A 24,721-nucleotide genomic window follows, 5' to 3' on the forward strand; every position below is an offset into this window, starting at 1 on the left:
TTACCTTCCCCAGGAAGATGACCACTGAAAGTGTGTTTTAAACTCACAGCTGGCCTCTGGCTTGCCTTCAACCAGTATCTCCAAATGTGCTCTCATCAATGTTAAGTTTTTACAAAAACATTTGACTTTTTCCTTCTCCCTAGGATCATTCTGTTAAGAAAAATGAAGCGATAGACCGCTGCTTTGCTTCTACGGACACTAGATCAATCTGGAATTAAGTGTAAGATAAGAGTACATTTCCCTCTTTTTCCTGAGACAGCTAACTTTGTAGGTAACTATTCTGACTGTGCAATTCAGGTGCCACTAGAGAGATTTTCTGTTGAGGATTATTAGGATTTTATACAATTGCATATTATTTTTGAAATGAGAGTTCGTGGTTTTATGGGGAATAACGAGCTCACGGCTCTTAGCAAAATTAATATTTGTGTGATGTGCACATCCCAATTTGAAAAGTGGGCACACAGTGTCCATAGACAGAAGTCTCTGGATTAACTGTAATTTTGGGGGAAATAGAGTAAAGGAAGGCAAATTAAAATGACAAACAAAAAAGAAAGAAAAATGAAAAGAAAAGAAGAAAAGTACTTTGAAGGCACTTTTTCCATAGGAAAAAAATATTTTATTTTTTTAAGAACAAATTCAGTTTGAAACAGATGTGGAATGTGACTTCACGGATTTCATTTTCTGGGGCTAACTGCAATGTGAAACTAAAGCAGATTTAAAACCTATGACAGGCTATTAAAATAAAACAAAGAAAGAAAAAAATATTTATAACTCAGGCATAATACTGTGTTACTTACAAATTGGACAACGAAATTTTAAATAAATATTCATGGTACATAATTACGGCACAAATATGCAGCAATTTGGCAACCTTTTATACCATTTTTTCCTCATTACAGTGCAAAGGGGAATGACACTGCCGTTAAACAAGCTGTAGCTAAATACATTGCAAAATTCAGATTTTATACAAAACATCTTGCTTAGACTTTATAAAAAACCAACATTGCTCTATGTACACAATCTGGGTAAGAAAAGCCATTTCTTTCTTGTTTTCATGTGTATTTTTATTAAAAAGGTGAATAAGGCTACTGTAACACCCCAAATCCATAGACAGTAAAATCTGAACCTATTTACAGCATCTTCACTGAAACATGATGGTGCAAATTCCAAAGTCGGGTGACCAGGGACGATCATACAAGCAAGGCATTTACAGTAACTTTCCAAAGCTAAACCAACTTCAAATAAAGGGACAGTTGGTAGATTGTCATATTCTGCACCAGACGCAAAACAGACGCACAGAACACTTTTCAATTGGTTGCAGGGAACTCTTTTATCAATTCATCTGATTTTTCACAGTTTAGCATGGAGCCAAAACGTAGCCAACTGATGATACATACATTTGATTTCATTAAAATCAGACTATTTCCCATTTTTCCCCTTCTCGCCCCTCTCCCCCATCCTAAAAGTAACTTCTGATGGCTTACAAGAAACTCTTGCACGAATGCACAGAAAGGAGAGGTTGGGGTGATGGAAAGAATTACATATGTACTGTGGCTGGTTACCACGGCAACCCTCCACAGAAATATGATATAGATATATATAATATATATTGTAGATATATATTATACATATATGTACACATGTATACCACGCACCCACTCACACATACACACACGCACTTTGGACCAACATCATTTCCAGGTTCAGGAAATAGGGGATCATAATTTCTGTGACAACTCATTTTTGCAGGTACTCACTGGAGGTCTGAGAACCTTAAAATGCTGTCGCTACATTTTTTTTCCCTTCCAATTCAGAAAGCAAAGTGTTACCATAGTAACAGGACTATGTTAAAGATGTCTATTTTGCATAGCACATAAAAAGTAGGTTTCCTGTTTACTCTTCTTGTTTCCCAGAAGGGAGGGGGTGCGGGGGAGGACAGGAGGAGGGAGCCACAGCTAAATCGTCACCTGAAGCCCCCAGTGTGACCTGCTGGATTCTAGAGAACACTTCAGCCCATAAGGCAAGGGAAAACCCAACGCAGAAATAAACGCCGGAACATCTTGTCATTGTTAAATATATGATGCAGTCACATCGGCTTCCTGCTCTGTGGGGCTCGTACTTCCTAGTCTACGGTTCCGTGAGATGCCTTCGGAGGACTTGGTTATTTTTGCATTTGCTCTCGTTATTGTTCTTTTTGGAATGATGTTGTTTTTCCCAGAAGTAGCTGTCCAATTTGTTTTTTTAAGCGCTGAGCATTGGGACCACTTAATTGCCACAAATGAATTTCACATCTTCTGGTGTGTACTGTGTGCAACCTTAAAATATATATTAGTAAAAATCTTTCATTTTATATCCCTTGTGTTCTATATACCTATTATAAATACGTCCTATCTTCCTTCTCCCCCTGGACATCATAATTTACTTCCGTCTTAAGGACTCTAAGAGGTTTGCCGTATGTGCTTCACCTTGACACAGAGCACCGGGCGCTGCAGCCTCCATCAGTACCGACCCTGCAGCCCTGGCACCCGGACAGCACCGCATAAACCAAAGTGTCGTAAGGCTCAATCGGGAGGGGAAGGAGGAACCTGGGGGGAGGGGATCTGACCTACCTTTTATAGATGAGAATTCTTTAATAACAACGATGATGATGGAATTACAGCCTGTTTGACCTTTGGCTTTTCAACTTTTAGGTCAGATTTCGCTCTCTGCTATTCTCCTAAATGCTTTCCCTGTGTTTAATAAAATGTGATAAGTATAGCAGCTGAGTCTGCTTAAAAAATCATCCAAAGCAGACCGACTCTCCTACAGCTCGGAGCTGTATATCTTATTGCCAGTACCACAACAGTCCTGCCCGAATATATCATCAGCGGCCTACTTTCTCCCTTCCCTCCAAGCCTGTTCCTTTCCCCACAATACCCGTCTTTGTTCCCCGGAATGAAGAGGGGCTTTTCTTCCTGCACATCGCTATTTGATAACAGCGAGTGCCTCCCCATGCACTGGAATCCACTGTGTGTGCTGTCGTGTCTCCTACTGGCCTCTTCAATCTCAGCAAAACCAAAGTGCTGTGCTACCTAATTGCTTTTTTCTTTTTTCCTTTCCAACTTTCTGTTTCAGAGGCAGCAGCAGTGAGCTGCAATTGCAGCCAGCCCTTTCCCCAGCCCCACTCCCTTCTACGAACTCCTAGCCTTCTTCGCAGACAGCCTAGCATCTGGCTAAAGGGCACCTTGTTAGCAAACACAATTTCTATGAACGGATTACCCATGGACTGAAGCTGTTGTTGCCAACGGCTGGAGGAGGGGACTCCAGACATGAGTGTTCCATGAGTGATGCAGATGTGGAGTGGAGGTCTCAGGTGAGGTGCTGCAGAGCCCTGGGTAACAGAACGAGTGAGACAGTAAGGACTAAACTCTAGAGATCTTTGCACGCCTTAAGTAGCCCGAGGTCCGTGTGACAAGTCCGGTATGCACTGCGGGGGAAATGCACCCCAGGCAGAAGCCGGCCCTTCCAGGCGTGGCGTCCTGGGGCACCTGCCAGGATGCTCACAGCCCTCTCGTCCACAAGCCACTGTCTTCCCTTGGCTTCTGCAGAGGCCTGAGTGACCGCAGCACATGGCTTCGAGGAGGAGACGTGGGACGTGGCACAGCAGTCCGAATGGGCGTCTTCTGCACAGTCTTCCAGCTTCCAGGGAGCGTGTGTGTTCACCAAGGCCGAATGCTACAAGACTAGGTAAGCTGTCCAGCGCGACGGGCTCTTCCGAGGAGGAGTGTCCCTCTCCCCCGGTGCTGGGCTTCAGTCAATTCTCCAGCACGCGGGCTCTCAAACCCTCAAGGGAGGCATCGGGACATTAGGTGTCCTCTGGGAAAGCACAGGTACCACCAGGGTCCCTCTCAGACCTTGTAGTAAATGTTCGCCGGGCTCTGCGGGGGCATCTCCTGGACGATGTACACCGGGTGCCCGTAGTCCCCGCTGACCTTCTCGTAGTGAGGGCAGAAGACGCTGTCCGCAGTCCTTAGCGGGATGATAATGTCACTGGGCTCTGAGCCGTTGTTGTTGCCGCTGCGCTTGGGTGTGGCCAGCGTGCTGAGCGACAGCGTGGTCGTGTGCTGCGGCGAGTGCTTCCTGTGTCTCCTCCGGTACTTCAGCAAGAGGACCACCAGCGTGATGATGATGACGATGAAGATGATGCATCCTGAAGCAATCCCTGCAAATAAGGCCACTTCGGAACCGAGGATGTTGTTCCCCGAATGTCCGGCGCTGTTGCCGTCTGTGCTAGAACCTGCAGACGCGGAGACAGAAAAGGTCAGAGATAGTTACTGCTGTCCCAGTGCTGACGGACTGCATTTATGACCCTTAAAAATGTGAAAAATAAGCCAGGCTTATTACTAACTAGAAGCTGGACTTCGCCTCGCCAATACCTCGTCTAAGAGCTGAACGCAAAAGGAAATGAGAGGTATCTCTAGGAGGGACTTCCCTACCCTCCCAAGCCACAGGGTTTCCTTTGTATCATTATCCAGCAAGAGCACAGACTGTCGGTGACAGCCAGCCCTTGATCTTGCTTCATCTTCTAACCCGTGTCAGCCAGCCTGGGGCAGCGGCAGGGAGGAAAAAGGGAAGTGGCCAATTCTCCAGGTCAGCGGTGAGCGTTTATGTGGTATTGCTCTTCCACCTCCTTTGAGAAAGGGAGTTTCATGCGAACCTTCAAAGGGCCTGCCTTCTAAAGAAGAGCCCTGCCTCCTGGCAGAACAGAACAGCTCGGGAACGCGGAAGGAGTGAGGGGGCCTGGGAAAATGTTCAGCTCGTAACTCGTCTGTATTATTTGATTTACACTTAAAATATATTTGGAAGGCAGCAGAAACTCTCACACCGAACAGACTGCCAGCCCAAATGTTAAGCACTAAAAAACTGCCTGGCATCATTATATTATCCATTTATCAGTTTGTCACAAGAATTTGACACATCTTGTCATTGAAAGTTAGAAATAACAACTTCCCTCCTTGACTCTTGGAAAGAGATGGAATATTGCTGCAGACGATAAATTCGCACAACGACCAAGCAAGCACACAACAATCCTAATACAAAACTGCTGATGTCTGCTCAACAGCTACTCTATAAAACCTTCATTAGCATGGTAACAAATACAGAACTATTTGTTCCAAGACTGTTAAGAAAACGAAGGTCAACGACGGACAATTTTATCTGGTATTCTACACTTTTGTCAGGGACCTGTTTAATATTTTCTTTTACATGGAAAATGTGAAACAAAATAACGATAACCACCTGAAAAAATACTATTATGCAATATTTAAAAATGTTACCATTTAACATTTAGAAGAGGATCAATGAAACCCTCTGTGGATTAGATATAATTAGATGAGGGATTAGCACATTAATTACATATACATTAACATCAGCTTTAAGCTGGAGTTGACAACCAGCTTGATAAAATGTCAGCCAATGAAACCTCGGGCCTGACAGAGTAGTTCTAATAACTGGCACTTACAGCTCATGAATTCTACTCCTTTGAATATATGACTTTCATTGGAATGAGTTATTTTGTTCTTATTGAGTGTAATTAATAATGACTCACTGACAGCAAAGATTCCTGATCACTGTAACTTCCAGCTAATCCTAACTGGTTAGAAGTCTTTAGACTCTGCCCTACCTTTTAAGATACTACTAAGAATGTGGTACCCACAGACCTCCATACACACAGATCATGCTGTTATACCTGGATTTGGTTTTACAAAGGGACTTGTTGTCGAACTTCTTCCATTTGTACCAGCTTCTAGTTCTGGACGTCTTGTTGGATCTTTATTCCTGGTTGATCCAGCAGAACTTGCATCTATATGAAAAACAAATGATTAATTACGGCACAGAACTCTGACAATATCTAGCTTGAGGAGCTGCATATATATTTCAACAGGCATGAATAGCAATGAACATAAGAGTCTTTATGCAAAGTACTGTGAAATACAAGAATATAATTTTTCTTTTAAAACAAAATGGTTATACTAGTTATTTCAGAGGTTTAGAACGTGAGGCCATCTGTGGAAACTATAGGGATTCTTGCATTTGGCAGGCAAAGCATTGCAGATGACATTTCAATTTAACTGAGCAAGTTGATTGACTACTATACCAATTTTTAATTAGAAGAATAATTATTTCTTTCTGCACAATAGGTTATCTATATTGGAAAAGTCACAATGAACAAAACTCTTCTGTAGTCAAGATTCAGAAATGAGCAAAACTGCACAAGCTTTTAGTTTTCATTCTGGATATTTTGATTTTGAACCAAAGTGTTTTGCTTTTTAAAAAGAAATATCTATCTATCTATCTATGGCAACAGACATTCTACCTTGCTGATCTTAACTCTTAGATCTCCAATAAAAGCTTAGTACATTGACTTGAGGAAATCTGTCAGTGGCTCAAAGTGCAGAAGGGTTTGCTTTGAAAACTAAAAAGAAGAGCGAATGAAGGTGGGCATCGGCAACATTAGCACCACACTAGCTGGGGGCTACACCAGGTCACAGTGGCGTCATGAAGCAGCAGATGGTCTTTACCTTGTCCAACTTTCATGAGGATCTTCATGGCTCTTGTCTGGCACACCCCTCCCTCCTGGTTATCCAGGCCCTCCAAAGACCCATTTGATGTAGCTGATTAAAAATAAAATGGACAAAACAAAAAAATAAAGAAAAATCAGGAAATCAATAAGCCAAGTTTACATGAACATGAAATGTCTGAAAACAATTTGAAAAATAAGAATTCACTCTTAGTCACAAGTTTTCTGAAAGTATGGGGATGCTGAAAGCCAAAAAGAAAAAGAAAAAGAAATAAAGAGAAATGGATATCGGAAACACTGCCGCAAGTATGCTATCTGACTCCAAATTTATTTAGGCACTTTCTCCTTCCTTCACAAATGACTGATTTAATGTTAGTTTATAAATAAAAGGGATGGCATCCTTCAAAAAGTCTATGGACTCTTTTGGGGCCAAACTCAGAAGAGCAAAATAGTTAATGCAGCCATTTCCAAACGTGGTAATCATCCCCCTACACCTGCTTCCTCCACTGCAGATTTCCTGCTTCAAGAACAATTAGCTTGACGCTCTGTTTGTCAAGCTTCCAAGTTCTGTAAACACTAGACCAGGAGCCTCCCACAAGCCTTGTCTTCTTCTTTTTTCAGCCTTATGCATGCTTAAGAAGTACACCAGAAATCAGGTCTTCAAAATCTCCCCTTTTTCCTCCATCGTTTTGTAAATCAGAAGAACATACGTGTTATTACTGCCAATGCCAACCTTAGTCAACCTCTTCAACCAAACTACCTGTTGCGGGAAAACTCTGGCTGAATAGAGGGTTCACACACATGCCCCCCACTCATTCTGGGTCCTGTGGCAGCCCTGGAGAGAAAGTGGGGACTTTTACCAGCCACTTGCTGGTGTTCACCAACTGAATTCCCTCTCCACCTCAGCAGTGAGGAGTGGAAGGAAAGACAGAATCATTTTACCATTTTCAGCATTTTTTTTTTCAACAGCCTATGCTCTATTTAAACACATCCTTGTTCTGTCTCTTTAGACCAGCGAGGTCTCTGAATAGCTTTGTAACTCAAGCTGTAAAGAGATAGGCTGCCAGGTACTTTAATGAGAAACAGGCTTTGAATTACAGTTCAAGTTCCAGGAGAGAAAAGAAGGTGGAGAGTGCTAGACATTTTCATTCCCCTAAAGTTCAAGGGACAAGGAACAAAAGTGTTTCATATACATTTCTGCAACTTAAATCCATTTTCTACCTGATTATCAAAGTCTTGGCTTGTAACACTGTACTTTGCAAGGGACTGAAAAAAGGATTGATTTTCTGGTAAAAATAAATCCCAAAGACATTCTTCTAATGGGATTGTTTGTTTTCCAAACAGTAGGTCAGCAAACAAGTTCTATATGCATTTATGGTAGAAATATGCATTCCACTGAAATTATATTAACTACAAAAATAAGGCACTTATTTACTTGTCTTTGTGGTCTTGAATTAACTTTACTTTCACTGTTTTCCTCAAAACAAAGGCTGCCTCTTCTGTGCATACATATCACTGTGCTTCTCTGAGTGCTTGCTTAAACTTTACAGTCTCACAATTGCATCTCATTCTTCTGTAACTGTGGATAAATTTTTCCCGGGAAACTGGGCAATAATTGCCATAATAATACTTGTCTTGGAAGGGTAATAAGAAGCAGACAGTATCTGTTTGTAGATACAAACATTGTAGACCATTAAGAAACTATTCAGCAGACAGCTTAAAAAAAAAAAAAACCTAAAAATTTTGTACACTTCTGTGAATCTAAAAAAAATCTTTTTTTAAAATTATTTAATGGGGCTATTAAAATTTTTTTTTATTATACTTTAAGTTCTAGGGTACATGTGCACAACGTGCAGGTTTGTTACATATGTATACATGTGCCATGTTGGTGTGCTGCACCTGTTAACTCGTCATTTACATTAGGTATATCTCCTAATGCTATCCCTCCCCCAGTCCCCCACCTCACGACAGGCCCCGGTGTGTGATTTTTTTCAGTTCTTCATTCTGCTCTTTCCCTTTTCCCTCCTCCAAATATGTGACTAAATTTTAAAGTATCCTTTCCTCCCAGAGGCTTCAAACTATGAGTTTCTATGAACAGACCCTATTTCTGGACCATTTCAGAGCAGAGCTATAATCTTCAATTAATTGTTGAGAATTTTCCTATTTGATTTTTCTAAAAAATTAGGATATGTCTGCATATAGAAAGAAGTGAAAGGCTGATGTCTCTATCTGGCTGATAGTTTAAAATGTTTGGTTTACTTCATTCAGGTGGAATCCCAATGTTTTTAAATTCACAAGCACATAAATGAACCTACACGCAAAAGTGCACTCAAACTCAAAGTTAAATGACTTACTTTTTGTTGCTAAAAGTTTCAACACTAAGCTGAAAAATGACAAAATGAGATCTGAAGGGCAGTGCACAGAAAGAAAGGGGAGGAATATAGATGTATTTATTTTAATCTTGAGGGGGAAAAGACAGTCAAAGATTCAGATCCAAAAGAAAAACAATTAAATGAGTATCAGCAAGAGAAAAACAGGCACAGTAGAGCAGTTACTTGTAAATAGAATTGAGAACTGCGTCTGCAGAGGGAGAAACTGCTGATGACTTCTGCTTTGTCAAACTGGAAGCACAAGAGGTGCACATTATTTGATTTTTTTTCTTTTAATTTGTAGGTCAGTGCCTTTTCTGAATATCAATGCTTTTGTGCGGAGCTCCCTAGGTTTACCAAAACGGGGTCTTGACAACCACAAATGTAAAATCTCTAGAGTATTAAAATTCAATTGGAATCTATAATTTAACATCCACAGACTATAAGACAGTAGGAGGAAGGCTGTGTTGCATAAGAATGAAACTGCTTTGCACCTTTAAGAGTGAAAACTTTTTTATTTCTTGGTTTAAAAAAAAAGTGTGTGGGGAAGAGGGAAACGTTCAAGTCTTAGAGTTGAAGAAGGAAAAATCTACAGATGCTGCCTTTGTAGGTTCCTCTGAAGCCACAGGCTATTGCTTGTTCGGGGGAGTGTGCTTGCCGCGTGGTGAGCAAAAGTGGGCTGAACAGTCTGAATGCAGACAGTTTTTCTGCTACATTCAGCATTTTGCTTCTTTTCCTTTTAAGTCAACCTGTGACTTGCAAAGGGTACTGGAAGATACTGAAAAATTCACTACTAATATCAAAATAACATCCCAAATACTTGGTTGCTTATAAAGGGGCATTTAAAATACAGTTACATGTTCCACCAGGAAAGATTTTTGCCATGAGTTAGAAATGATCTAAGGTGCCATGAACTGTTTTAACCCAGTTAGTACACTGGTACTAACGGAAACTCCAGGAGGTAAACTTTACGAGTATAACGTAATTCAAAATGACTTCAGTCTATTTTATACTTGATGTAAGTATAGCTTCCCATAGTGAAAACCACCTTTCTTCTCCCCTGCTACATCCTCATCACAGAGTGTAATTCTTATGCTGAGGTTCCAAACCCCCCTCCTTGAACAGTCACACAGCTAAAAAAAAAAGTCTCCTATCCCAATTATACCTCCTTCCTGGCAGCGAACTCTGAAATAAAACCACAAGATTAATATTCTGATTTCTCCTGCAATAGTCACCAAGAAGCTCTGAAAGGCTTAGTGGCTGATTTTGAAAAATAACAAGAAATTGCTAATGCTTGGGGAAAAAAATCTATTTCCATTTCAGGAGACAATTCTGCAATTATTTTCATTGTTCATTTGAATGTACTGGGAATTTTTAACTTAGAGAAAGAGTGAAAATAAATTGTTAGTTCATTATACTTAGTTTTTCTTTGTATCTTTCTATCAGCGTGATCTAATGCAGCCACAATCATAGTATTGCTACATAAATGAAATCACATTTAATCATTCAGAGAGAGAAAAAATAACATTGTTATAACTAAGCTTTTAGGGCCCAGATATTTTTTTTCTCTTGGCTCAGGAAAAAAAATAGACTTTACAGATTTAAAAATTACCAGAAAATTTCTCTATCCAGTTGGAAAATAGGCTTAATAAAGATACATGGGCATTTTACAGCCTGTTTTTAAAAGCTTTTGCTTCAGGGGTCTAACTGCATGTAGTAAGTATATAGAAGTCACTACATTGTTCCCCCCATGGCCTAATTTCCAGTGGGTAGAGATTACTGCTCAGCAAAAAAGTTTCTTGAGTTCACATCGTCTAAAAGTTCTGCAGCACATCTGAAACCACACAGCTGCCATCTGCGGTTTGCCATCTATTTGCACCTATACTTATCTGCAGTTCTTAGTCACTGGGAAGAGTATACTGGTTATCTGAGTAGGAAAAAAAAGAGAACCAGTGAGTAACTGTAAAGCAGACTGGAAGGGCAAGAATATTTCTGGCTGTGCTTTTTAGCCCATCCCCACGAAGAGGAAGTAGTACTCCATTTTCACATGTCTTCATCTGATGTTCACCGCTCTGCTCCCAGGAGGCTAAGCTCCAGCCCCACATCTTGGCTGTGTTTAGTCCACCACATTGCTAACAGTGTGCTAATCAGATGGACAATCAAACTTCTGGATTTGCACCGATGTATGGGTCTCACTGGCACAGAGATTTGAAATGGGGAAGCACAAAAAAATCCTACAGAATAATGGTATCACAGTTCTTATGGAAAGAATGAAGCACCAGGAAATATAAATACTATTGAGGGTATTTCAAATTATTTAAAAATGTAGCGTATTTGTATGGGGCCAGGATGGAGGAGAGGGCAGATGGACACTTGAAAGCAAGTATTTGTATCAACTCCGTTGAAGAAGTCCAACAGAGAGACATGATAAGCATCCAGGGTCATGAAAACCACAGAGTCGTCAGAATAAAAACGTTGCCCTTACATACAGCTGCACTGGACACAACCCACTCTCATGTAACCACAAAACAAGTAGCATTTTATGAACATTCTCTGTCAATATCTATGGGAACTATTCTTTTCCAGCATGTCCTCACATGCTAGCCTTGCTAATTTGGACTTCTTAGGCGAGTCTTCCTACACATCAGTTTCCTTAAGCTCGATACAGACTTCTGAAGATCGGAAGACTGTTATCTTGGCAAACTGAGGAACTAAAAAAAGCATAATCCAATAACAACATGGAAAGCAAAGCCGTGACTTTAAAATAAACACAAACACAACAACATACCAAACTGTATTACTGTTTTCTTCTACCACAGGGCTATCAAATCTGAGTGTCAAAAAAACAAAAAGAATAAGGTAAGTTGAAAAATAAGAAGGCTGATAAAAAAATAATTAGTGTGAATATACAACCTAGGAAGCTAAGATTTATCTATTTAACACCCTGACATCAATTCAAACTATGTACTCTAGAAACAAGAATTCAATTTCTGAAACTCAAATTAATGTAGTTGAATGCCTTGAGTTTCACAGTTATCTTTTAAGATGCTAACTTAGAAGAAAAGTTCTAAACATGGAAATGATAATGTTCACTGAATGCCAAAAATAAATGACTGTTTCTTTAAAGTTAATTAATAAAATCTTCTGAAACAGAAACATCTATTTAATTTGCCAAAAGGAAAAAAAGAATTTCATTCATTTTTTTTCTAACTTCTTCCTTTTATGTGTTTTTCACTGTGGCTTTAAAATGAGAAAAATGAGAAATATAATCATGACTTTCCGAGGGCCTCATTATTCTTGTTTAGTTTAATATATTTAAAAAATTCAGCATTACTTCAAATCACATAGCACTTCATCCTATAATATCAAATTTGCCTTATCTTAGAGCAAGTTTTATGGTATACTTTCCCCTAAATGGCCTCACTTGAAGAAAGAAAAATACAGAAGAATTTATTTTCTTTTTTTTTTTTTTGAGACGGAGTCTCGCGCTGTCACCCAGGCTGGAGTGCAGTGGTGTGATCTCGGCTCACTGCAAGCTCTGCCTCCCAGGTTCACGCCATTCTCCTGCCTCAGCCTCCCGAGTAGCTGGGACTACAGGCGCCCGCCACCACACCCGGCTCATTTTTTGTATTTTTAGTAGAGACGGGGTTTCACAGTGTTAGCCAGTTTGGTCTCGATCTCCTGACCTCGTGATCCGCCCGCCTCGGCCTCCCAAAGTGCTAGGATTACAGGCGTGAGCCACCGTGCCCGGCCCAGAATTTATTTTCAAGAAGAAATTTATACTTAGCAAAGTTAATTTAAACAAAACAAGCCCTCTACTTGATGAGATGGTTCTCACTGACATTTGATTAACTCTTATTTTGCATGCAGGGAGCCACAGCTAAAACACTGTATAAACTATCAGTGATGTAGGATGTGTGAGTTTTTCACCCGTGAAAATATCGTTCAATATGATAGGAAGAATCACTTGAATTAATACCACATTGCTATGGTGGTGTTTTGAAAACTTAAAGCAGTAAATCATGCATTAAGAAGTAATAACTGGCTTAGCTTCAGTGACTTTTCTATGCAACACTATTAATTAGTTTTCTGCACTAAACAGAATAATTTGGAAAAAGTAGATTCTAAAATTGAGTCACAATTTAGACCTCCCCTCCTGTTTGCCAGCATTGAAATATGACTGAAGATGTTATCAAGTACAAATGGATGCTCTTAAAGAAAATGGTACAGTTTTATTTCTTTAATTTCAAATATTCATGATGAACAATAATAGGACATTCTACCCAGAGCTCAGAAATAAGAGTGTTAAACATGGAACAACTTTGAAGCAGTTTGGTAAGTTGATTTTGTTTGTATGTGCACTTAAAAGGTTTTGATGGCATATATTACTTAATTGCTTCTACTTGGGAAGAGAAAGGATACCAGGATACAGAACTGAGTTTACAGGTGCCATCATGCTATGCGAGGCTTGGACACTGAGGGAGAAGGTCAATCTACTGAGAGAAAAGTCACAAAATAAAGCAATAAACACCACATCTAGAACAGGAGAAATTCTATCACAGCTTTCGCATAAAGCCTTTTAACCATTAAAAACCGTATGAATGTCAAATAGCTATCAGTGAAGACATTCAGGGCCACAGGTATCTTTGACAATACAGACCTGGAAAGCTACTGGCTACAGACACTCAAGAGTGAAAAGACGGAAGAGCAGAAAGCAGTGATGGCAGGTGCACATGTGTGCGTGTCTACGTGTGTGCATGCAAGCACATGTACACATAGGGGGTATAGATCAAGAAAACATACCGTCCAGGCTCAGTGATGTACACTGACGCTTTTCTGAGAAAGACCAGACAGTACTGGCAATAAACTGCACCTCCCCCAACCCCCGACTTTTTTGTTTGTTTGTTTTGCTAGAGACATGTTTAACCACATAAGATTATTTATGGAGTTGTTTATTTTATTTCCCCTCAAAATATTGTTTGGAACAGCTTGGTGTCTTGATTTTCAATAAATTCTGTTGAGGAAAAACATCACTTTCTAAGTCTAAGATCTTACTGTTAAAAGTTATGACGATTTATGCAGGTGGAATCTCTCAGTTAAGAAAAAAAATTTAACGTAATTTCAAAATAAAAAACAAAACAAAAAAAAAGCTTTTCTTCTAGTATAATTTAAGGGACCGTTTCTTATTGCCACAGTAATTCAGAAAAACTTAATATAGTGGGAACATGAGAGTCAATGGTAAAAGAATAAGTAACTTCACATAGAAGAGCCAGCCTTAGACACACCTGAATATGTGTCCTGAGCTAGGGAATCCGGGAGTGGCCAATGTGGAGAGTCATTCCTTGTCTATGAGGAACAGCTGAGCCCTCAGCCCATCCTGTGGAACACGGGCCGTACAGGGACTCGAGGTCCTAAGTTCTGGATTAAATGAAGGTTGCCAGGTGGAAGTCATTAGCTGGGTGGTGTTAAGTGAAAATGCTATAGATGAACTACATGCTGTTTGCAAGCAGTTGCAGTTTTCCTGCCCAGCTCACTGCCACAGGGCCATGTGGATATCTTGTCCAGCCCACTGCCACTGGACTCTCTCTTTCCTTGTATATAAGCCCCCAATAAAACCCCATGTCTTGAAAAAAAAAAAGTCATTCTTGATATGCTTAATATGGGCCAAAATCTACTAAGATAGAGGAATTGTGTTTTAAAAATAGGCGGCCAGATGACCACTGCAATAGCAATGACTCAGCTCACATTTTTAAAGAAAAGAATAATGTAAGAGTTCTAAAGATAAAACATAATTCCCTATTGTCTATATTAGCTGTACTTAAGCATCAGATTTTTAAAAATGAAACTTCCCAGGGAAGGGATAGTGATAATATCTAATGAAAATATTCTGAACCATGAAGAAGCATGTGTTTGAGTGAATTATTTCCAGCACATAATCCAGTGCCTGCTCTGAAGATTCTGACAGTCTCAATCATTAAAATATCCTTGCCAAGATACGAAAAGGTCTAGCTGGGAAAGGGTCAGAGTAAAAAGTTCATGGTGGGGCGGGTGCACATCCCACAACCCTCTAGCTCTTTCTACTGTCACTAATTGCATGCAATGATATTAATGACCCAGTAATTGCGAGACGAGTGGCACTGAAGTGGAAAACATCCATCGGAGGCAGAGTTCATCTCTAGGCGGTGGGACTTCACCAGCGACCGAATTAATGTCTGCTGACAGTTGAGAATATAGCACTGCAGAGGAGAAAATGCGTCACTCTCATGGACACACACAGCTTAGATGGACATCACAGCTTAGATGGACGTGTTGTTTGCTTTGACCATCTAGAGACCAGTAGTAACCCCAATAAGGTGCCCCTATCTAAATTTGCCCTACACATGAACCTTATTCCGTCCAGGGGACATGTTCTATCCTCTAAGAATCCAGAGCAATTTCCCACGTTTGTGCCAATAAAAGAATACCTTCATCTCCTGTTTAACATCAGGAACAACAAAATGGGCTACTTCACCAATGCAAAAAGCCACTTGCAAAGCAGAACTGTCACCCAGCCTGGCTCCTCTGTAATGAGATCAATTACACTCCAGCTTGAGGGTCTGCCAATCCATCAGTCCTTCTATGCAGCCAGCCAGCCAACAAAACTGCTGCACTTGTACTTGGCTAAGGAAATTTGAAGTCTCATACCACCTCTACTTGTATGTTTGAGGGATTTTTATTTTTAATAACTATATTATGTAGCAACTTTCTATTGAGGGGCTCAAAGTACTTGCTAACATAACACAAAATAGTATAGACTTATTGAAAAAATGGAATTTAGAGTATGTCTAAAAAGAAAAAGAAAATTCATAAGAGCTAACAAATTGCCACTATAACCACCTTTTCCCAATGGCCTTCCTTTCCTAGTACCCTGTAGGATTTTCTTAGTTCAACTTTGGGGGCAGATGATTGCAAGCTGGTTATATGTTACACAATATATGACAAAGCGTCAGTACCAAAATGTCTGATACAAGCATACAGTCCATCCTTTATAGTTCATGAGCTTCTCTGCTGTTGCTATGTATGCAACATGTGTGTACGTATACTCTGCTGTCTCTACATATGTGTTATGTATGCATACATACTATCTTTACTATTGCTACATGTGCACTTAGATGTTTGGACCCAGGAGGCACTGTTGTAAACTAACAACGCCGGCCTAAGGGTCCAGCGGCCCTGGATTGAGTTTTGTTTCTGACATTTGATGGCCAACTGAATTGTACTAAGCTACTCACACTAAGTTTCAGCTTTCTCACAGTGATAAAAATTGCTCTAAGACCTGTGTTTCTAGACTTCAAAGTGAGACAAGAGTATGTGAAGGCCACAACACTTCCCTAAGTGATCAAACACTCAGCCCGAGATTTTGAAACTTCAGGAACAAATGTGACTCTTAAGAACTATACAAATAAGTTAAAGTAGTATTTGCTTGTCTGGTCTGTGCATCTTGGCTATTTTCATGTGTTTTATTTTGCTTTAAAGTTTTATCTTCCTGATGAATGTTTAAAGGTTATTAAGAAAGAAGCCTGTCCTCTTTCATTCTTGTACTAGGTCTCTAGCATTGTCCAATTATTTATAAATCCCAGTGAACCTTTAAAAAGCCATAAATAAGGTGCTAAAGATACCAAGATACATTTTATGAAATAATGAAGGCAGTTTTATTCTGAGCAATTCCTAAATAATTCTTGCTGTCATGATGGCTTGGGTGATGTCATTTAATGTGAACAGAGTCTCCGTCCACAGCAGCTTTTTCTTCTTACACACACAGCCATATGGGACAGACATCCCCAGGTCGTGACTCCACTATACCTGAGAGCCAGGAGTTTCTCAGTGCACTCTCAAGTTAAGCAGAAGCTGAGACTTTAATCCTTAAGTGTAAAGAATTTATCTTTATTCATATTAAATTCAATCAGGAGTCTCACTGACACACACTGGGAAAACCTTTAATACACCCAGAAAAGGAGTTCACATGATGTTCAGAAATAACAGAAACAACGCTTCGAATTATCAGACTAATGGGCTGATCTACCTTCCCAGCTAGCCTCAATGATAACGCAACCCTGACACATTTTCTTCTCTGGAAGACGATTTATACCACATTAGGATGCTACTAAAATTATCAATAAAGAGACACTATTTTCATTGTGTAACAGGGAACTGAGAAAAAGTCCTGGCAAGGCTGGTAACATGGAAATTGGGAAAAATGATTATATGTATCTGAAGACTCCTCCCCTGTCTGTCTCTTTTGGGTCTTACAAAGGATCTGCTAACAAGCTTGGGCAATTCCATGAACAAAAAGATACATAAATGCATGTTTCTTGGTAAAGGAAGCTCAAGGACAAAAGAGCTTTTATAACACTCAAAGAAGACAAAGACAGAAGATCTTATAATTAAGTTATGCAGCATTACTGAAACGTGTAAACTCTCTGGAGTTCCATTTTATGGATGGACTTCAAATCAGCCAAGCTTTTGGGGTCCATCCTCTCCAGCTTGCAGCCGAACACGGGTCTGCCTCCAGCCTGGAGCCTCATACTTCCTCCCCTGCTCCAAAGTTAACTCTTAGTTATATGTATTTGGTGTCAAAGGTGGAAGTAATAAGCATTTTATATATCCCACCACATCTGGATTCCCATCAACCCTGTGAAGCAGGTGCTGTCATTATCCCCACTTTACAGATGAAGAGACTGAGGCAGACAGGGGTTAAGTTACTTGTCAAAGGGCACTCAGGAACTCGGGTCTTCCAGACCCCAGACTCTCAACCTAAGATGTTGATCTGTTTCTCTTGGACAGGGGGAGGGTGGTGGTGGTGCTGTATCCCCCAAGATCCCAAATGCACAGTCTCTGGCAAGATTCTGATGAATATCCTATTACAAAGATGACAGCTGTAGGTTAGAAATAAAAATGAGTTTAAATGCTTGAACTCAGCCATTATGCACAAGGTATCAAACAGAAATCCTTACCCCTCAATCAGAGGACCCAAATGACAGGCTGATGTTGCTGTATCACCAAATGGGATTACATTTAATGATGGAAATGTGGCTTTTGCTACATTTATCGTACATAAATAATTCATCAAATAAAGCACATAATCGCTTTATACAGCCCACACATTATTCTATATTCTAAAAGAAATCTATATGTTAAGAGGACATTTGAAAGCTCCTGTAACTATCTTGCTAAAGAACAGTGCATTCAGTACGTTTCAGTGCTACTTGCCAAACCTACACCCCAGAAATAAGTAAATCAAAAGCAGAGAAGAAAACAAATATATGCTCAACATAAGCAACAGACTCTGAAGTTCTTCTGCTTTGATTCTTTAAGAATATTGTTTCATTATATTTGTGCAAGCATTTTACTTTATTTTGTGATTTTGCTTAGAAGTGGAGTACATGTCTAAAAAATAGCAAAGCTGTTTGTGAAGCTTTCCAATTTTACATACTCTTTATTAAAAAAAAATAAATAAATAAAAAGCTACAGACAACTGAACCAATGAGGGCCCTAAGAAATGGCAGCTTCTCCAGACTTGTTCAGTGTTCCTTAAGGAAGACTTTGCCAAGGCATGGAGAGTGAGGGAGGCCTCCAAGAGGATGCCATGAACACCACAGGGTGGATCTCACAGAACAACCTTTAATCAAACAGTCCTTAGGAAAGATGACTTATGGACTATGCCACAAGATGTGTCTTAGCTATGGATTTGCAGCAAAATAATGCAAAAGCCATATGAAGCTAAATTGGGAGGCGCTTCATTAATACGGTTTTCTTTATCTAACAGCTCTGCTGTAGCTACTGTTCACTGGAAAAGTATGAACACAATGGCATTCATTTTTCATCCATCTCTGACTCACATGATTTTGGTAGTGCGACGAAAACCTCTTTGTGGGTTATTTTGCAAGGTTTTATGCGAAGGTAGAATAACCAGCCCACAGAACCTTCGTAAGGACAGCTGTTGCAAAGGGCCAACACACCAAACCTGCTGACTCATTCAGCTCTGGGTGTCGCCTCTGAAAAGAAACTAAACCAGGCACAGAAAATGCTGCAAAGAAAACTCTATGGATAAAGGCTACGAACACAAGAAGGCTTTCCCAGTATCAACTGGAGCATTTAGTAAGTCTAAGACACAGCTTCCCTTGAAAATGGGCAATTTCAGAACAGTTATTTCATGAACATTAAAAAAAACTTTAAAGACAATAATAAAATAACTATAGGTTAGGTAAATTAGCTACTCTATTTTTAAGGCAATTAAAGATCTGAACATAATAAAGAAAAGGTCTCTTCAGACCACATGGCCATAATATCTCCATCTTTGCATTACTTGAAGATTAGGAGATCTCATTATGCAAATCAGGCCCAGGGCTAATTACTGAAATAGGTCACTTGAAAAAGTCAATTCTAAACAAGAATAAAAACCCATATACAGATGCTCCGTGACTTAGGTGGGGCTATGTCTTGATACTTGATAAGCACAAGGTAAGCTGAAAATATCATTAAATTGAAAATACATTTAATACTCCAATAAACCCATCAGAAAGTTGAAAAATTTAAGTGGAACTATTGTAAGTCGGTGACCATTCGTATATAATTTTGCCGCAAGTTAAAAAACAAATAACCATCTATGAGAAGAATGAATGAGGATGCATATCAGTTTGCCACATATCTCCTAAGGGGACTTAGTGAATACTTAGTGTGTTTAAAAATACAGTTCAAATTAAAAATTCATATTCACGTCTGAAACTCACAAGTGTGATGACTATATTTTAAAGCAGGTAACACCACAAATCAAATTAAATGTTTTTAAAGAATTTACAGAGGATCATGTCCATTTGAAACCACACTAACAAGTGATCCTATATTGGATTTGTATGCCCAGCCCTAAGGTGGCTTGAAACTGGAGGAGACCGCCATCATTAGCCAGAACAATGACAATACTAAAAGTGTTTTTTAGGGAAATAAATTAAAGTTCAAAGAAATAAAACTGACTTTCTCATTAAGCTTAGGAAGCAGGACTAGCAAGTAGGACTCTAGGTTCCTGGTTTAATTCTTCTGAAATGCTGTTCATGTAGGGTACTCCCCAATGCAAGTCAGTCCCTCTGGACTACTCCTCACTGGGGAAAAGTCAAGCACTCCTCCAAAGCATCAGGTCTCTTTTTCCTCTCCATAGAAAGAAACCAGCACACAATAACATATTTATTATAACACTGCTCGTTCTGAAGGCGCTTACCAACTAGACACTCAGATTTGGGGTTAAACCCATGTAGAATTTATTAAAGCTGAACTCAAATGCTAATATTATTTACTGTCTCAAAGTGAACCAACGATTTGAAGTGTTAAAAATATACATGTAAATTTTAATACTTTCCGTCATGCTACCTAGCACTATTTATAAACGTACTGATATAAAAATTACTAACTTCAAACACTTTCCTTCTCAAAAAAGCCAGTACAGAGCTTGACTGTGTGTGTGTGTGTGTGCATTTGTCTGATATGCAAAGTAGTGACTTTTTAAAATCCATTCATTGTTTTGGTGTCTTGGAACTTATGCAGAAGCAATACAAAGTCAATATTAATTTCTAAAACTATTTTAACATTTGTTCTCTGCATTTCCCATTTCCTTTCTAGGGAAACTTGTAGATCAATGAGCTTTGCTGTAGGGTGGGTGAGAAATTGGCTTCTATATTTTCCCAAGTATCTGAAACGCCTTCCTCTGCCTACGCCATCGTGGAAGTCTTTCAACTCTGCTGAAAGTCTCAACTGGACTTCCTGGCAAACTTCTGAGCCCTGAGTCCTCCACCCAGCCCTTATGACAGTCCTCCAAAGCAACATTCAAATAGCCTCTCGTAGTTTCAAACTTGAGACCCTCAATTCTGTATTAAGAAAGATTCATTTATCCCAGGCTACCATATGCTTTTGCATGGTAAATCGTAACTCTAAGGAGAGCTCTGATGGCCAGAGTAGTTCAGTAACTGCAATGAACCTGTTAGTGTGGTATGAAGAGTTTCAAAAAAAGAAAATAATAGATGTCATTATTGTGTAGATTAATATTATAATTATAAATTAAACTGCTTCTAAATACAAATCTCTCATGTATTAATAAAAAGCAATTATTAAATGCTCACCACATTAAGCAAAGAGATGTTGGTAAACAATTATTTGCATATCTTGCATATTATTTCACACTAAAGGTTAAACTCTTAATGTTTACTAAAATTCCACTTGCGCCCAGTGCGAACTTAGAATTTGCAAAGCATTCTTCATGAAGTCATAAGCTAAAGTAAGAAGAGAGACTCTGGGTGTGTTGGCATTATCAGTGGACTTGGGCTGCATCCACGCGTTAGGGACATGCGTTCACTGCCCTAGGGCATCTCATCTCTAGTGTGTCCACTCTTCCCGTACCACTACCTTCTTTCTCCCACCCCACCCAGGGGCATTAACCTTCTTAATAAATGCATCTGATCAGTTTCAGTTCCCTGTAAATGTCATGCTTAACAGTAGCTTTCACTGAAAAAGTCTTACTTTAAAAGTCTTTACTAAGGCCAGGTGCGGTGGCTCACGCCTGGAATCCCACTACTTTGGGAGGCCAAGGCGGAACGATCATGAGGTCAAGAGATCCAGATGATCCTGGCCAACATGGTGAAACCCCGTCTTGACTAAAAATACAAAAATTAGCGCACACCTGTAGTCCCAGCTACTTGGGAGGCTGAGGCAGGAGAATCACTTGAACCCAGGAGGTGGAGGTTGCAGTGAGCCGAGATCACGCCACTGCACTCCAGCCTGACGAAAGAGAGAGACTCCGTCTCAAAAAAAAAATAAAATAAAATAAAAAAATAAAGTCTTTACTAATATAAATACATTGTTAGGCTTCCAAAAGCTTAAAGTTTCCATTTATTTTAACTGGTAACTATTTTACATTTTCAAAGATTTCCCTACTATTCTGCATACTTGGCTACCCCATCTACCTGTTTCATTTCAGAATGCTTTTATTTTATAATAATTACTCCTTACTAAGTATATACTCTACCACTTTCTCTCTTTTTTTTCTTGTTGTTGTTGTTACTAATTCTTGGTAAGCTATTCTATGTATCAAGTTGGCTTTAAAAATAGGTTTTCATTCTGTGCTTTGAAGTGTAGCTCTTGAGCTGGGTGCAGTGGCACATGCCTGTAGTCCAAGCTACTTGGAGGCTGAGGTGGGAGGATCACTTGAGCCCTGGAGTTCAAGGCTACAGTGAGCTGTGATCATGCCACTGCACGCCAGCCTCGGCAACAAAGCTAGACCCTGTCTCTAAAAAAATAAAATAACAATAAAGTGCGGCTCATAGGTTGAGATGCAAGAGTTTCAGTTTGATCACCAAGAGTCTCCTACCTAAAGTTTTAGAGTCCACCTTGGGGCAAATAATAAACCAGTGGCAGATAGCAGTTCCCTAATAAACTGAAGTCTATGGTAACCAAGCCACTGGAAAATTCAACCCAATTAATTATGAGTATAATTTTAAACCAAAGAAATTAAGAAAAAAGACTTCATTGCTTGAATGACGCGAACAGCTGTCTGAGTCACCTAGACTTTAACAACACCTGGGGCCCTGGGAATGACGCTGACGAGAGATCTGCACATAGTAGGCGTGGGCTCCAAATGTGCTCATCAGCTGACTTCACATCCTCACAAGTTAGCCTCAGATATAACCCAAGGGATACGTACCATCTCTTCCTGAAACAGTGTGTCAAATTATATATATGTACGCAAAAAAGAGTAATGCACTAAGCAAACCAAGTTTCGTCTTTTTCTTCTGAATCTGGTTTTAATGTGACCTGTCATCCCCATCTTTCTAATTTATGAGCTCCATCTTCTCTAGACTGTTAACTTCTTGAGGAAAACATGCTGTTTTACCACCTTTCACTGCTGAATCCCTAGCCCTTAAGCACAGTCTCTGGCACAGAATAAATACGAAATGAATGAGTGAATGAATGGATGGATGGGTGAAGAGAAAAGGCAATGCACAAGATTTACCTATCAAAATCTACCAATGGTCCTTAAAAATGGTTTTGTCAGTAGAGATGCTGAATATATTCATATAATACATTTATTTCAATACTATTAAGAATTCTAGTGTTTTTTTTTTCTCTTTGGGTATGTATACTTAATGAATACTGGTAGCACAGGGTCCCAAATTCAATGAAGTTTTCTTTGGAAAAAAAAAGGGGGGGGGGACAATTTTTCCACAAAGATTTTCATCAAATTATTTGTCACAATAATTTTAAGGAAACAAAAAATTGATACAAACCTATATAGCTTATCTTAATTTCTATAAAATAAATGAATAAAATTATACTTACATATAATGTAATAATCTTTGTTCTTCTGAAATTCTAGACCCCAGAGGTTAGGGCTGAATTCTTGAAACTTGATGGTGAATTTGATATCTTGGTCTGGTTTGGCACAGTTGAGGAGAGGGGTATTTTCCTTCTTAATAGTGCATCTGTCTGCTTGGTCTTTATCAACCATATAAACTTTATAATATTCATACTGGCCAACAGTTTTAGAGTCCACTTTGGGGCAAATAATATCCAATTTGTCTCCTATCTGTGGGTATAGTACCAGTCCTTGTCCAGGTAGAAATCTAAAAGCATAAGAAAAAAAAGCCATTGAGTTGATAAAAATTAACAGTATTAATGACAGCTACAAGATAGCCAGGCAATGCCCATAATCCCAAACTACACATTTTCAGATTCACACTTTTATTTATCAAAAGTCTCTTACTTCAGATCAATATGGGATGAATGTATTTTGGAATTAAGCTTTAAAAGAAAAAGGAAAGACAGAAGCCACTTTCCTTACTCTAAGCTGTAGGGTCAGGCTACCTGCTGACATTTCTTTACCACCCCCTCGCTTGTAATATTTCAGTACTCCTTTGTGTAACTTTACCATAACTCTTCCTCCATGGTGAGTCAGATCTCCCACATGTTTGTTATTTTTTAACCATTGGCAGCTTTAGTTTATTGGGCATGCCACAGAGAAAGCTCATCAATTGGAGGGAACAGTGGATCCACTAATACTTTGTTGTCCTGTTAGTTTCCCTGTGCTGTTGATGTTAATTAACAGACAAGTTTCATCAAGAATGTTTCAAATTACTTATCATAATTAGTCAGTCACTGATCAAACAATGGGTTTTTTATTACACTGAACAAAAGCAATGTCTTACAAATGCGTAAAAGATAACCAGAAATAATTAGTTGTGGTATTGATTCAGCTGCAAAATGAAGAGTCCTCTACTTGCAAGGACAACTACTGTCCCTGCTCTACAAATCTTTTTTTTTCTTCCCTTGAGATGTATTTGCTCCAATTAATTCTCAGAAGCAAATCTTTAGAACTAAGACTACTGATACAATATCCCCTTAATGCTTATAGCTGAAAGCCTCCCTCCTCCCTTTCCTCTTTCTTGGTAGCCATGTTCCTGAATGATCTTTCTTAATGGGGAGTTTCTCTGAAAAACTGAAACAAGAACTTCCTAATGAACATCCTTCTACAAGTGCAAACACTAACAACACACTTAGAAATCCCAGCTCGTTCGGAAGCAGCCAAGCCTGCAGGCTCATTAAAATATGAAAGCCTAAGAACAAAGAATCGCCTCTGAATCCTTCCAATCCAACCCTTTCTTTAACCAGAGACGCCCACCAGCCATGATGACTACAGGGTCATAATTCACTAAGAGATAAAGCAAGGATGATAGGGCACCCCCAATTTCAAACCCATACCAAGGGAATAGTTTAT

At 39.4% G+C, this 24,721-nt stretch overlaps 1 protein-coding gene across 2 annotated transcripts in view; it reads right to left on the bottom strand.

Annotated features, from left to right (window-relative positions):
* Window positions 1-593: 593 nt before the first annotated feature.
* The window catches only part of EFNB2 (ephrin B2), a 45,822-nt gene continuing 21,694 nt past the window's right edge, over window positions 594-24,721 (bottom strand). The window contains exons 2-5 of one of the 2 annotated variants that reach the window (XM_003832071.7): window positions 23,287-23,570; window positions 6,561-6,653; window positions 5,729-5,842; window positions 594-4,276 (exon numbers count right to left, since the gene is read on the bottom strand). In XM_003832071.7, coding sequence (XP_003832119.1) covers window positions 3,888-4,276; window positions 5,729-5,842; window positions 6,561-6,653; window positions 23,287-23,570 — 880 coding nt within the window. In that variant the 3' untranslated portion in view covers window positions 594-3,887. Of the gene's footprint in view, window positions 4,277-5,728; window positions 5,843-6,560; window positions 6,654-17,614; window positions 17,844-23,286; window positions 23,571-24,721 lie in introns of those variants that run through there. The other variant, XM_034936958.4, reaches the window with a different exon arrangement.

Source organism: Pan paniscus, chromosome 14, assembly GCF_029289425.2.
Source record: "Pan paniscus chromosome 14, NHGRI_mPanPan1-v2.0_pri, whole genome shotgun sequence".
Classification (NCBI taxonomy): domain Eukaryota; kingdom Metazoa; phylum Chordata; class Mammalia; order Primates; family Hominidae; genus Pan; species Pan paniscus.